Source organism: Epinephelus moara, chromosome 16 (genome assembly GCF_006386435.1).
Source record: "Epinephelus moara isolate mb chromosome 16, YSFRI_EMoa_1.0, whole genome shotgun sequence".
Lineage (NCBI taxonomy): Eukaryota > Metazoa > Chordata > Actinopteri > Perciformes > Serranidae > Epinephelus > Epinephelus moara.
The window spans coordinates 27072786-27088539 of NC_065521.1; the positions used below are offsets into that span (position 1 = coordinate 27072786).

At 43.6% G+C, this 15754-nt stretch overlaps 1 protein-coding gene across 8 annotated transcripts in view; it reads left to right on the top strand.

The window, feature by feature from the left end:
• The window catches only part of LOC126403408 (neuron navigator 1-like), a 150048-nt gene that overhangs the window by 118960 nt on the left and 15334 nt on the right, over positions 1-15754 (top strand). For 2 of the 8 annotated variants that reach the window (XM_050066050.1, XM_050066051.1), the window contains exons 10-18: positions 4738-5041; positions 9638-10427; positions 10546-11067; positions 12670-12711; positions 13285-13433; positions 13564-13743; positions 13844-13923; positions 14138-14161; positions 14372-14449. In XM_050066050.1, coding sequence (XP_049922007.1) covers positions 4738-5041; positions 9638-10427; positions 10546-11067; positions 12670-12711; positions 13285-13433; positions 13564-13743; positions 13844-13923; positions 14138-14161; positions 14372-14449 — 2169 coding nt within the window. The remainder of the gene's footprint in view (positions 1-4737; positions 5042-9637; positions 10428-10545; positions 11068-12669; positions 12712-13284; positions 13434-13563; positions 13744-13843; positions 13924-14137; positions 14162-14371; positions 14450-15754) is intronic. The other 6 variants (XM_050066054.1, XM_050066055.1, XM_050066052.1 and 3 more) reach the window with 3 other exon arrangements.

Sequence of the window (15754 nt, forward strand, 5' to 3'; positions counted from 1 at the left end):
CACACACACACACGCTTACTCACTCACTCACTCGTACCTCCTCCTCATGTGATGTGAACCTGCCCATGGGGTCTATTGGTTTTAATAAAAAAGGAATTCAGCATATGAGTCCTCATGAGAACTGCTGAGTGCAGTGTCCTGAACTCACACACACTCACACACACACACACACACACACACACACACACACACACACACACACACTGTCTGACACATTGTGTAACTGTCAGTCTCCTACAGGGGGGAGAGTAATCTGCCTCTGTGAAAACTAAACATGTTGTGCATTGCGTGTATTTCTGGAAGCATCTAAATCTAATTAAAGCTGACTTGTAGACTGAGTAGCTCTAGGAACTGTTTTGCGTTCCCTCAAATCTTTTGTCTTTAGTACACTTCCACATGTTTTTACCACAACACACTCAGAGGACTTTTGCTATGTGTCAGTTCACATGCATATGTACTTACACTTGCTATTTTAAGTGCATTAAACTAATACTTCACCCACAAATGACCATATTTAAATGAATTTGTCAGTTACCTTGAATTTGCAAAGAACACTTTGTTTTCCTCACATGCCTTTATTGAAAATGGCAAGCATATTGGTTTATAGACTGACTGGGATCCACATTTAGCAACACCAAAAAACTACATCAAAACATCCATTTACAAACTCTCACACAACTCGTGCAATTTAATCCAAGCCTCATTTAATCAGTTGTATGCTCAGTTCCCCCAAACCCAAAGAATGGAGCCTGGCTTTGGAAAGGGAATAGATAGTTTTACATAGTAAGTAAAGTATTCTATAATTTGTTTACGCTGCCAAGTATGGCAAAATGCAGTGCACTGTAATTCCCTGATCACAGAGAAGGCATTTTAGCAGCTGGAGGGGTCTTTTTGTAATCGCTTTAAATGAGAATGAAGCTTTTTGCTCGCAATGTGCCTCGCGTTTCTGGGCTTCAGGTGCCTGGCGTTTTTGCCAGTGTGCTCTGAACTCTTCGAGTTGAAAAAACTTCAACTCAAAGTGGAAAAACAGCCCATGTCATCTCTTTGTCATCTGGTGGTAGCTGTTGCTGGATACCCAGAGCTATACAGCCCGACGATAGACAGCAGGTTGTCAAACTGCCCCCCTGTCACCCTAAAATATGCCTGGAAATAGCTATCATCGAGGAGAAGCTTCTGGACCAACTGGTGGTACTCCCCATGATCCACCCTCTTTTTCAGGGTCTCATGTACCCACACAGATCTCTGTTTCCCTGTGCCCAACAAACTATTTACTGAGAGCCTCTCACCCTCAACCAGAGGTAGAGCAAGTACATTTTAGGAGCTAGATACTAATTACTTAAATAACTAAAATAAATGAATAAACGGTAGATTTATTACACAGGAGGTGTGTCCGTGGTTGCCTGGCAACAATAAAAAAGTGGCATTTAATTTAAAAAAAACCTGTGGCGCACCCCGCGTTTTGCAACCTGCAAAAAACACGTTCTGTGTGATGGGGGCTTAATGGTGTACTTATAACGGTATAAAAGTTCCATGTGGAACACTGGACACTTCTGATCCTCAATGGTCGCCATCTTGGCTACTTAGCAGAAGGGGAGAGATCACCAAACTTAAAAATGGCAGCTGAGGAAGCTGCAGCGGTTGCTCTGGTGAACAAGCAATCAAGCCGGCAGATATTTTGGTGGTTGACAATCACAGTTAAAAGCTGGCGATAAAGGTCTGCCTGGTTGCAATTTGCCATTAAAATGAAGAAGAAGCGGTCAAATGTGGTGATTGTCATTTTCGATAAGCGCACAACAACCAGTGGAGACAACACTGTCACACAAGTAGTGTACGAGGAAGTGCACTAACGGAAGTATCCTGATTGAGTCACAGCACATGACTCACGAATGACCTCATATTTCCTTAGTTTAACATTTGACATTCTTTCTTATTGGATTATGTTTAGGCCGTGTTGTCTGATTCCTCTGTGTAGGTCAGTGTGTGTGTGTGTGTGTGTGTGTGTGTGTGTGTTTTCTCCCTCTGTTGTTTCTTTTGAAGTGTTCAAATAGAGCATACAATAGGATTTAGACAACATATGAGATGAGACGAGACATCAGAGAGTGTTTTTGAGCTGACTGGGTTAGACATGTTTTTCTGCTCAGAAGGCATCAATATGAGACAGAGTCTGAGGATCCAGCTGAGTCCGCACACCTCATCAAATGACATTTTTTTCAATTTGTGGCCACTCAAGAACATTAAATACAGATTTAAGGGATACACAATGTTTTTGCAGGAATGATCCAGTGGGTTGTTCCATTGGCTCATTCCTCCCAGTGTCCCAAACTAAATTTGTACAGTGGATTATGTTAAAGGATGTTAGGAAATGACTCAGAATCATCAAAGAGAAGCCATTTTTTTTTAGTAACAAAATGTTGTAGTATTTGATTCGGAAGGTAACATGAATGGGTACAGTTCTTAAAATTGGATTTGATTTGATTATAATCTTTTTATTGGCACACAGATATACGTTGCTTACCTGTATTACACTGCATGTGCTTGAGTTTTAATGTCCACCAGAACTGCAAGAAGTGTCTGCAGCTCTTAACTTTACCATTTTCCTAATGGTCAAAAAAGTGGCCAACATGTCCAAATGTAGGTTGATAAAACAGACCCAACACAAGCTCCTATTTCCTTTTTTTAATTTCAGCCAAATCACATGGTTCTCATCAGTGCGAAGAGTTTGTTCATTTGCCACAGAGATACATCTGTTGACACACAAGCCTAATAGCTGTTGGGATTTCATTCATAGCACTTCTATAAGTCATTATTCCTCTTACCTGTAGTGCTGTTGATCAGGCTAGATTGTTTTGGTGTGGGTTGACGAGTGTTGTAGATATCAGCCGTAAAGATGTCTGCCTTCTCTCTAATAAAGAAGAACTAGATGGCACTCGACTTGTGGTGCTCAAAGTACTAAAAAAAATACACTTGAAAGAACTCAATAGCAACGTCTCTTTCCAGAAAGCAGGATCTGGCTACTCAAGATAATCCACAGACCTTGTTGTGAGCCGTTTAGTGGAAGGAAGCAGAAGGAAGCGTGCATCTACTGCTAGCTCACCTAGCCCCACTGAGCTAGCTAAAGTTACAACCGAGGAGGACTTCATTAATAGCCCCTTTTACACTGCCAGATTTTCCGGAAATGTTGGGCCATTTTGCCAGAAAGCTGTGAGCATTTAGACACACACAGCCACATTTTGCCAGAAAGCTGTGAGCATTTAGACACACACAGCCAGATTGGCGAGTTGATCCGAGGTGCCCAATTTTCCGCCTCGTAGGGTAGTCATATTGGCGGAACCCTTTTTAGTTTAAGCAGACCAAGGCAGCCCTCCGCAACGGGAGGGGCTGTTGATGATGCTGCACGTGCGACCCACTGGCGGTGGATAAACAGGAAACAGCTGATAGCAGGAATTAGCGAGCAGCTAGTAGCAAGACGGAAACGCAAACCTGACAGACACTGTAAAGATGAGCAACTGAGGAGACAAGGAATTGTGCGCCCTCTTTGCCCTCGCAAACGAAGAGGCCATTAACCGTCAAATGACAGGGACGGTGAAGAACGGGCCGACTTACAAGAGAAAGCACAGAGCTCCCCAAGGACTGACCAGCCGCAGTTTCCCTCCCACGTCACTGTTTACGTCACACACTGAGCAACATGTTTTGTTACTTGCTCACGCCCCCCATTTTCCCAAAACAGGCGCATTCTGTATCAACAAAAGTAGGTAGGCGGCATTTTGCCGTACTCCCTGATTTTATTTTAATACTGCCAATGCTGAAAAAAGACTGATTGGGCTTTCCTGCAAATTTGCACAATTCCTATCTAAAAAGGGCTAATGTTTACATCTCGTGCTGTCACAAACACAAGACTCTTGTCCATGAGTAGATGCACTTTTCCTTCTACGTGGTAATATGTTTGGTGGGTGTAATTTGGTAGAAAGAAAATAGTTCCTACATGAAACTGCTCACAACAAGGTCTGTGGATTATCTTGAGCAACCTGGTCATGATTTCTGGAAAGAGACGTAGCTGTTGAGTTCTTTCAAGTGTATTTTTGGTGCTTTAAGCACCACAAGCCGAGTGCCATGTAGTTCCATTATATTCGAGAGACGGCAGATGTTTTTACCGCCACAATCTCCAGTGCTCAGCAACTCACACCAAAACAATCTAGACTGATAAATAGCACTACAGGTAAGAGGGGAAAAATGCATATTTGATTTGGGGCTGAACCGCCCCTTTAAGTCTTAGTAAAACTACTTTAAAAATTGCAAAGTAGAAAAAACCTCAGTAGAAGAGGTGCTTGAGGCTGAGATCCATATAAAACTCTTAGCTCTCTCAGTGTTGAACAAAATGTCAGTGAGAAAGCTAAATCTTAAACGAGAGCTCCAATTCCAATGCGTGGAGTCTTTGCATTTCACTAACCTCACAATAAAAGCCATATACAAATTTTATGTGAGTTCAGAAAAGCTTTGTTTCTCTCTCATTCTTTCGAGGCACTTTGTTGCCATGATGCTTAGTTTTGTTTTTTAACTCTACTGGTTAGGTGGTCAAAACCACCAAAGATAATTCCATGCCTATACAGCAAACAACATACCAGAGACATACCGATAATTAATGTCTCCATGTTCTATAAGTCAGATCACACATACTTACTTCCTTAACATTTTCTCGACACAGTTCGTCTAAGCATGTGGCATTCTTTTTCCTTCTAGATGCGGACAGATGCAGAGAAGAGATCTCTGGTGGAGAGCGGTCTGTCCTGGGACTCTGATGATACCAAACCCAGCCGCAAGAGCCAGGGCGGCGGCGTCTACGATACAGGAAGTCTCAAGTCCGAATCGGCCAATAAATGGAAAAAGACGCGGACACAGGGGGAGGGGCTGGAAGGAGGGAAGGGCGAACTGAAGAAACCTCAGACCTTGGGTCAAGGAAATGTGTTGAAGAAAGGACGAAACCCACCTGTGGGAGTCACCTCTCCAATCACACACACCTCTCAGAGTGGGCTGAAAGTGGCAGGTGAGAGGCGAAACACACACACACACATGCATGCACACAGTGAGGTGTAATAAATATAGCTACACTTGAAATGGTTTCATAACCTGAGCAGACTGACACATTGGCTGCCTTTTAATATTCCCTTCTCTCTGGCAGTCTCACACCCACGCACACAGTCACAGACACACACTCTGTCTTTGTCCCACACATTCATCCACAGCTGCAGCAGCCCACCCTCTGGGCCTTTAGAAAGTGGTGCCATGTATCAAACGCCCATCACCACCCACTCCCTTCCTGCCAGCCAACCACACACACACACACACACACAGGCGCAGACACACACTGACCAACAGTGTTTTTTTTCTTCCTATTGGTCCAGCCTTTCCTATGCAAGCTTTATTTTTGTGCCGGACAGAGAGAATTTATAGCACTTAAATAAAGGCCTTGTACTCAAAACAACTGGACCAGAGACAGTGAGTGTGTGTGTGTGTGTGTGTGTGTGTGTGTGTGTGTGTGTGTGTGCAGATACGTCTGAGATTGTGCCAGCCTTACAGAGTGTCACCCATCACACTTAACACGCACACACACTCTTACCAACACACAAAGAGCACAATAGTGCGGATTGTGCAGCTGCCTTTTAAGCACACCATCTGTGTGCTGTTTACGTAAGCACACACACACACACACACACACACACTTAGAATATAGACAACCAAAACAACAGGATATTAGTTGTGTGCCAGTCTAGATTTGCAGTGTCTGTATAAACAGTCCTCTTTCTGTGGGACTGTCCTGTGTTTGCGTTGCCAGCTGTTGAAGTGACAGATATGCCAAACATATCTGTGTGTTGAACCAGCCTGTGATCTGTGTGCCAGGCTGTTATTGTTATTGATGTGAACAATACGAATCTGCTATCAGGGCTATTCAATCTGCCACTGACTTTTAGGCGGTAATTCATCAGATGATGGAGTCAAGTGAAAGCAGACTTGTTGCAGCTCATCAGCGTGGAGGAGCTCATCAATTTAACCGAATAAGCGTCAGACATTCTTAGATAGTTAGAGAGGTCTCTGCTGCTCAGGCTGAAGATCAGTGTGTTGCTGAGGTTTGGCAGGATTGTGTGTGAATGTTTGTAAGTCTGTGTTTGTCTGCATGTTTGCGGTATTGTTGGAGACACAGAGAGTGTGAGATCTTTGAAGAAACAACATTTCCAAGAATAGACAAAGCGCTTGTGTACAACACGTTTGTGTAGTATTTACTAAAGATTATTTTCATTGTCATTTTGTCATTTTACAACTATTTTATCTGAACTTAACTGATTGTAATAATTACATTGTCCTGCGGCTGGGAGGTGTGTTCATGTGTTTCAGGCAGAAAGAAATTGTTTGTAACATAGGTCAACATGTCACAAGCGTCAGAACTCTGTTTATTGATTGGCTGTGGGTATTCTTTTGCCACCACAGAATTCAATGTCTGCAGCTCACTGAGCTCAGAGCGAACGCTGCAGCTTTCCATAGACATTGCGTGGTATCTTGCAGTAGGCTGCGCTTCACCACTGCTTGGTGTGTTTTCAGCGTTATGTTATAAAATGTAAGAAATAGCAAAAAACCATTCATTACAAGTTTCAGGAGCACAAGGTAACTACGTCAAACTGGTTGTTTTTCTGACCAGCAGCCAAAAGCCAGAGATATTCAATTTACAGTGATATAAAAGAAATAAAAACAGCAGAACATCACATTTTAAAATGCTGAAACCAACAGACATTTGGCATTTTTCCTTGATAAATAACCTATACAATTACTCATTTGTAAAAAATTGTTGATGATTAATTTTCTGATCGAATGTTTCAGCACCAATTTTATTGTTTTGTACTAACAGAAAATGATTCAATAAACAGTAAATGCTACACAGTTTTTACTCCAAACACTTTGCCTCAAATTCCTTAACTCACTGACTTAAAATTAACTTATGTGATTATGTATTTATATGTTATGTACTTTATTTACTTAAAGGTGGACATCAGAGTCCTGCACAGGTCAAGATTTGCAAACCACACCCACTAAGCTCAGCACCAGAACTGAACTGTTACCTGTAATTATCTCCAAGTAAAATCTGGACCCAACCCAGCCGTTAATCTAAGTCCTGTGACCCGACCTGTGATTTAACACACCATTTTACCGTGAAGCCATTTTGCATTATGTACTGATTCATCCAGATATGCAAAGCACTCGCTCAGTTAAATCCTACTTGGTGAGGTGATGCAAAGTGACACAAAGATAACCGATTTTGCGGTTATCACACGTCCATATCTATATCCGTAGGAACTGTCTCTTTGCAATCAGTCAGCTGCATCTTCAGCTCCTGAATGAGGTTTTGTCGAACGTCCTTTGCTGCGTGATGGAGTTGTATCAGGCAGAAGCTGCTAAGCATCAACACGGTCAGCTCAGGCACCTGATTATTTTTGTTCTCACCTGCTGCCAGTTCATTTCTACCCTTGCCCAAAACTGTAAATTTAAATAAATACACTTTTTACCTGTTGCACAACTTTTTCACAAGCTATTCGACCTGAAGCAGTGGTGTAGTGGAGGGTATACGCAGGTAGACACGTTATACACACCTCTTTTTCTGGCTGTTTACAGTACCTATCAGCCAAAAAGCCATTGGAAAGTATAGGAGAGTACACCCACTTCCCACCTACCTTGTAGTACACCCACCTCATCACCTACCTCTACACCACTGGACATAAGTTATGTTTACATTCACTTTTACTTGGTGTTTATTTGGTTGGTTTTTTTCAGATGATGGCGGAGCTTTGGAACCAAAGTTCACATTTTGTTATAATTTTTTCCAGCTGTGAGCACCGCCTCTATTTCCCCTGTGCATTGCATTATGGGACAATAGTGTCCACTAACAGTACAGACAAACATCAACTGGGTTTTGTGACTCGCTTCGTGTGAATGTGCTGCATACCTGTTTGAATCAGCATGTAGTTTGGGCGTGGGACACAGTGCAGGTATCCATCATTCTGTCAGTACTGATGTACACAGACACACACCTGCAGATACACTTTTCTGCAACAGATGTTTACATACCTCTCACATACACACAAATAAACACCGATACTTTATCCTAACAACCACAAATAAACGCACACACTTGTTGATGGGAGAACGTGGAGCCGAGGAGCGAGGCGGCTCATCTCCCTGGGAAAGCACCGGGAATGATAGACAAGAGTATGAGTGTGTTTGTGTGTACATCATTCCATACTGCTCTCCCTTCTATTACAGTGGCCTTAAATAGAAGAAGACTTAGGGCAGCAGAATATAAATGAACATCCAGAGACAGCAGTGCTAGAAATGTTATGCAAAGGATTTCTCTGTCTGCTTGTGTCTTCAGATCTCCTCAGACACGCAGAGGCCTCTTGCACCGAGACGTGGTGATTCACTGTGTCTACACGCTGCCGTGTCGAGCCGTGAGCACCACTGTCTCCATAGCCAGTCGGTGTCAGTAAATCAGGCTTCATTTATGTCAGAATTAATACAAGGGTCTGGATTCTGTCACTGTATGTGTATGTGTGTGTGTGTGTGTGTGTGTGTGTGTGTGTGTGTTTGCGTCTCACTGCCCTGTTGGCAGTGTGTCTTCCTGCAGCCTAATGCTCCTGGAACGTGCCGTGTTGCGGTTATACGATGGATTGAGTTTATGACTTGACATGTAAACCCAATTTTCACATTTACAAAAGAGCTCCGAGCGTAATGTGTTGTCAGTGTCACATTCCTATAAGACCCAATCACTGAGAGCTGTGAGTGTGTGTGGTATATATATATATGTCTGGCCCTATGTGTGCGTGTGTGTATTTTGTGGGCTTTTTCAATACCCTTAAGTGACTCCAGATGTCCCAAGGCAGCACGCCGGTGGGTCCCATTCAACAGCAGTTCTTTGACTCTGTTAATGCCTTGTATATAAACCTCCCATAACAACTCCCATTAGATACAAATTAAGAGCATGGGTAGTGTGGGCTCGCACTTGTGTGGGCGGTGCACATGTGTCTAATAGTTTTTTCCTCATAATAACTTCCAAACAAGTCCAATTAATTTGCCAACTGGGAAATATACAGATGGGAGCAAAATCACATAATTTTCCTTCAACCTCCGTTCCACCAGGCTATCTCTGGCTCCGCCCTCTCTCCCAGAGGAGGCTTCAGGAGTGGGGAAACTGGGTGTTTCTTGCACTTTTGTGCCCGCAGACACGCTTCGTGAATGTGAACACCAGTTTTCCACAGCCATGCTGCACATGTTAATCTCAGCGCTCTGCAGCTGTGACACACAGACGTGCACTTAGTGGAAAGCCAGAGAAAACTCTTTTAGTTCATCAGGATGGAAAAGAGGAGTAACCACATGATAACAGTGTGTGTGTGAGGGTGAAGCTGGCTGAGAGTCTGGTCTACACACTGTTTGTCTGCTCAGACAGGGATTGGGTTTTATCAGCAGACAGTCAGACCTGGTAGGTGGTCAGATAAGATATCATGTCCTAATAAGGCTTGGTTAGTCTCACTCACCACCACAGACTGTTCAAGCTACTCATCACTGACTCTTCTCTCTTTCCCATCCTCCATCTCTCTAGGTACAGTCAAGTCAGATGGGAAGCCAATGGATAAGTCCCGGCTAGCAGTGAAGACCGCTGGCCTTCAGCGCTCTTCTTCTGATGCTGGTAAAGACCACAGAAATGGCACCGGTGCTGGTGAGCAACGTAAACCTCCGTCCGGCCTCGTCAGGCCCTCAACTGGTGGAAACTTTGGCTTCAAGAAGCCTGCAACTGCCACCAATAATGGCACAAACAATCCCAGTATGCCCTGTGGCTCTACAACTGTGGGGAAGATTCCCAAATCGTCGGGTATTCCTGTCAAACCAGGGGCTGGTGGAGGTGGTGGTGGTGGAGGAGGACGTAAGACAAGTCTAGATGTTTCAAGCAGCGACCAGAGTGGTTTTCTATCTCCGAATGCCAGGACATCTCTCCAGTACCGCTCTCTGCCTCGCCCAGCAAAGACAAGCACCCTGACTCTAACTCGGCCAAGCTCAGCTCGCCCAGTGAGCACTACGATGGACACCAGCTCTGGGCTGATCAAACCGGCCCAGGGCTCCAGGCTCAAAGAGCCCGCCTCAGGGCTCAGCTCTGGGTTGAGTAAAGCAGGTGGTCGTGGGATCCCGAGTCCCAGTCCTGTCAATCAGACAGACAGAGAGAAAGAGAAAGAGAGGGCCAAAGCTAAAGCTGTGGTATCTGACTCTGAGTGTGGAGGTGGGTCTCTGAAGGGCAGCCCTGCTCAGACGCCCTCAGAGAACGGAGGGAAGCTGCAGGGCCTGAGACCTCCCAGCAGTGGTAAGGGCATGGATCTGCCCTCACCCAACACACACAGGTACTGGACTTGAGATACGACCACAAAACACATATGGTGCAATTTCCTAGTCATTTTTAACTCACAAAACAAAGTGTGAATATACATTTGCTTCACCACTGTCTGTCTCTGTCTTTAGGCTATCTGGGATACGCAGCCTGGCAAAGCCTCCATCTATGGCCCACCTTGACAAGCTGAACTCAAACAGCCTAGACGTGGGGGTTCAGGACTCCCTGCCACCCAAAATTCCTCCATACTCCAAACTCCAGGACCTGGCCAGCTCAGCAGGCAGCTCCCCTGGCCCCTGTCTGACCCCCAGCCCTGCCCCGCTACTCAATGTGAACTCCTCAGCCTGCTTCTCAAACTCAGGGACTGGCTTGGGGCCCAGGCAGGTCTCTTCTCTCGGGGTTCAAGGGAGCGGAGGGAGCACCTCACCCCTGCTCTACCCTCGTCTGTCTGGGCTGCATCGCAGCATGGAGTCGCTGCCGCTCCAGATGAGTCTGGCCCCAGAGCCCCAGGGGATGGAGAAGGAGAAGGAGAGGGAGACTTTAGTGAGAGGCTACACCACCTTGGAATCCCGACACAAAGATAGACAGGAAGATAGAGGCCCTCCTGCCAGCTGGAGCTCTGGAAGTAAAGTCTCGATGTCTCTCACGGACAGGTGAGATTCAACTGTGCATTTATTTCAAAGCCATACACATCACACCAGTGATCATGCTGTCATTCATATTTTGTAATGCTGCTATGTAACTCCACCTACTGGTCAGCTGAGGAACTGCACCAACATTATTCATTGGTGAGGGATCAGGGCAGTTCTTTAATATGTTATTCTCTCTATTCCACACTACAATCATGCATCTCTGTCCTCTTACTGAGTGGGCACAGGGGAGGTGATTTAGTCAAAATACCGCACATACTGGAAGAGTTATGGAGCCATGTTTAGCTGCAGAAGCACTTATGAAGAGCGAGAAACAACCTTCAAAGACGAGATAGTAACAAGCCACAGAATGAAAACAGTCTTGTCAGGATAAACTCAGAATATTTTTTTTGGAATATTATTTTTAGATCAGTTGTTCCCAGCCTTTTTCCTTAAGAGACCCTTTCTCTAATATTGTTTAAAGTGACATATATATTCAGTGCATAACAGTAACAGTGCAGAGCAACTGATAAACTGTACAATTAACCCAAATACTGGATGCAAAAACTGCAGGAACTTGATGTAAACAAGAGATTTGGATGAATTTTGGGGATATTTCAGTGAAAACCGTGTCAGAGATGAGTAGTCCTGATATTTTGAGAGATTTTTTATACGATTGCCTGTCTGTATTATGTTTTTGTTTGTTTGTTTTTTTAGCAATCACACATACTAAATCGGATTATTCGCTGATCAATTCAGTCATTTTCTTTTTAGCTCTTTGGTTGTCTTAACCACATACTTTTTTAATGCAGGACAAGATGAGTGAATATAGGTTAGGTTCAGGTCTTAACTGTGCCCCTATCCAGTGTGATTTTTGTGAAGTTCATACCTTAAATAATAATCTAAACTTTTAGTTTAACAATTAACAATTTTATTTAGTTTTCGTCATAGAAATGAATGAAATAATGAGATAAAGGCCCACTGTATATACAGTATATGTTTAAGCTTACTTACACCCCTTAAAATCAAGAAGGTCTCATGACCGCCCAGGAAGCTTTGGGATCGGGTCCTCCAGGTTGGTAACCAGTGCTTTAGACAACAGACTAAACTAAACCTGGCTGAAATAGACTGAATTTGTGATTTTAATCAAAAATCCAGAGACAAAACAAAAATCCTGGTCAACTGCAAGAGCATGCCTCACCTCCATCAAACATCCCATAGTAGTCAGACGCTAACAGATTTTATTATTTCATGTTATGCACCGTAAATGCTGTATGAGATGCCAAACATTGTCCAAATTAAAGAATATGGTTAAATGAGAGAGGTTAAAAATTTAAACTCAGTATTTCTGATTCTGAAACAACAAGTAAAGGCAACTACATGCGCGCGCGCGCACACACACACACACACACACACACACATAGACTGAGTGAGGGGTTTCTTGGCTATTATTACTACAGGCCTATTATCAGTATTATTTGGGCCGCAGTGACTGAAGTCGTAATTACTGGCTGACACCAGCTGTCTGCCAGTCGTACTGTGCTTCTTTGTGCCCTCTGCCTGTTCTGGAGGTTTAATAACTCCCTGCAGCAGTGGTTAAATAATGTCATTGTTTAATCTCCACAGCTCTCAGAGAGACAGAAACACACTGCCAAAGAAAGGTTTAAGGTAAGTGGACACACACACACACACACACACACATACATGCATGCTCTTATACAACACACTGTCAGGCGCTGACAGTTTGACACAGTTTTGGCACAGTCCTGAACTGCACTCACACAGAGATGCCATTGATAAGATCCTCAGTGAATGACGGATTACAGACAGTGTTAATCCTCATCATCCCTGTCCAAAGTAACTCAAAATGCATCTTATTGTTTCCCACTGGAAACATTGTGTTTCCACTCATACCTCCAGATATTAGTACTGGGTAACATTTTATTTTAACTCCCCTTCATTTAGTATTTAAAATTATATACATTTAATATGTCTTTATAGAAGAAGTTATGATTGTCAAAGTAATGTACATTAACCCTCATCCTATCTAACACACAAGGACCAGCAGATTGAGTACACAACCATCACAGCAAAATGCTCTTTCTTCTTTGGCGACTTTTTTATGTGCTCTCTGTCAGATAGTTTTAAACATGATGTTTCTAAATGTCCTTTACACTTAAACACTGCACTTAGATTTCTTTAATCACCATTAGTTACACTGGTGTTGTCCTCTGTCTGCAGTTTCAGCGGTGCCTCTCAGGTTGAGGAGGAAGGGAAGGAGAAAGGAGAGAGGAGACACTCTCATACCATTCTCAGTATGACGGACTCGCTCACTCTTCCACTGCTGTCCTCACCCACCTCCCTGCCCCGCACCTCTAAGAACAGTATGGGTGAGTTTAAACACGTACACACACTTGAAAGAGCACTGACGAGAAAAGTAGTACACAATCATCACTAGTAGTAGTAGTAGTAGTAGTAGTATACAACATCACTAACTCAACCCCTCTGCTCTCTTCTCAGTACCCAGCCCTGTCGGTGGACCTCCGAGGATGACTCGATCCAACAGCATCCCAACGCACGATGCCTCTCTGGAGCTGTACGGAGCGTCTCCGCTGGGCAGCACACTGTCGCTGGCTGAACGCCCCCGCAGCATGGGAATGGTTCGCTCCGGATCCTTCAGGGACAAGGAGCAAGACGAGGGTGAGCCCACTGGATTATTATGACATCTGTTATACGGCGTTCTGGTCGGCGTCGTTGTGCAACTCGGCTTCTAATGTGTTTATTTTGTTTCTCTTCTCAGTTCATGGGTCGGTACTCTCCCTGGCGTCCAACGCCTCGTCTAGCTACTCCTCGGTGAGTGTGGGCAGCATGCAGACTCAGGTAGCTACACTTCAGTTTGTGATGTGGTGTGAGCTGTGTTTATGTGTGTGAGTGTGTCTGTGTGGTTGTTTGTGTGATGCTATCCTCTCATTTCACACTTTAAAGAGAGACAAGACTTTCTCCCTCGGTCCCTGCCTTTTTAGTCTCCTCTCTTTTCTTCTCCTCTCTTTTGTCTTACCTAACCTCTTGACTTTTATTCCCTCTGCTTCCAAAGGCTGAGGAAAGGATTCAGGGAGAGGTAAGCGTGTTCTTTCCCGCTCTTTCTTCTCTTCTGTCTCATGTCTGTCCTTTCATCCATCACCCTCATCTTTGTCTTCTGTGGTTGAACAAGTCCGTCATTCATTTCATGAAGAGCATCCACTTCAAGTCACTTGTGTAACGTCAGCCATATTCAGCTTTAGTAAGCTTGTTTTTTTAAATGATGTAACATGCCTGTTTTTCCCGACAGCAAATCCGTAAGCTGAGGAGGGAGCTGGAATCGTCACAGGAGAAGGTGTCTAACCTGACGACACAGCTGACAGCAAACGTATGTACTGTTTGTCTAACTTACGAATCATTAATAAATGGAAGCACCCACTTGTACACCCACTTATTTTTTTTGTAGTAGTAATTTCAAAAAACATGTTTTTGTGTCTTAATGACTAATGGGAACAACAATTTAAATTGGTCCAGTATTTAGTGAGAACAAAATAGGCTGGAATGTAAGCGGGCATGTTTCCACCCTTAATTTACATCCATTAAAATGCTTGTTTTGCCACTGATTGTTGTTTTAAGTGTCTGACAACACTGTGTAGAGCCCGACCCCTACTGAGATACAACGTTCTGTTAAAGAGTAAAATCCTTTTTGTTTAACCAGAAACAGCCCCAAAATCACTATCACCAAACCCATTAAAATAAACAGATATTTAAGGGTGTATAGAGTCAGCATATTATCACATCTAACTGGGTGAATTAAGGGTTTATTTCAACCAAACCAAAGTTACTGATTGTTCAACAGTGTAAAGAAGAACCAAGGCAGCTTTTGTTAGTGTTACTTTGTTTCTGTTGACTTTGAATGAAGTGTGTTTTACGACAATACAGTTCCTGTTTATTGAAACAGAGTCTGGTGGGTTTGACAACTGCAGTGTTGGGGCTGTTGCTAGTTAAACAAAAAGGTTCCTATGCTTTAACAAAAACAGCCTTCCACCTTGAGGCAACAGATTTGTAGTAGCCCCTCCCTCTAATTTTACACCCTAATACTTGTCACTCATCTTGATGAACTCTCCACCCTAATGACATCTACCCCGAGGCAGAGGTAACTGATACCATATAGACGCTGCATGTGTTGAACAAGTGGCAGCAGGCAAAGACAGAGTAATGTCAGGGTGCCTTCAACCATGTTGTTTTGTTTCCTACTGCTAGATGTGGAAAAAAAAGAATTGCATAGCACATACTTTGTTCAGATTATATTAGTGTACCAAATGATTGCTGCTGGGAGTTCAGCTCTTGCTGTTTCTGCAAGTCAATGGATCCAGATCTTCGAAAGAAGAGTCTGGTCGTATTCTATATTTTTGTTATTGCCAACTAATTCCATCCAAAGACCAATAACAATGAATTTATCCAACCAACAACTACTACCTGTGTGCCCAAAGCCTATTATACCTTCCTCTGTGATGCAGAGCTCCATTGTTGTACAGAAATTATTAAAAACACATCAGTGGGCCACACTGTGCACTGGGTGACATGTTCCATTATTATGATGAACTTAAGCACTGTAGCACTGTATTTTTTGCCATGTGCACCACACGGCTGCTAAAAATACTCACTGTACCAGATCCACAGCTGAAAATAG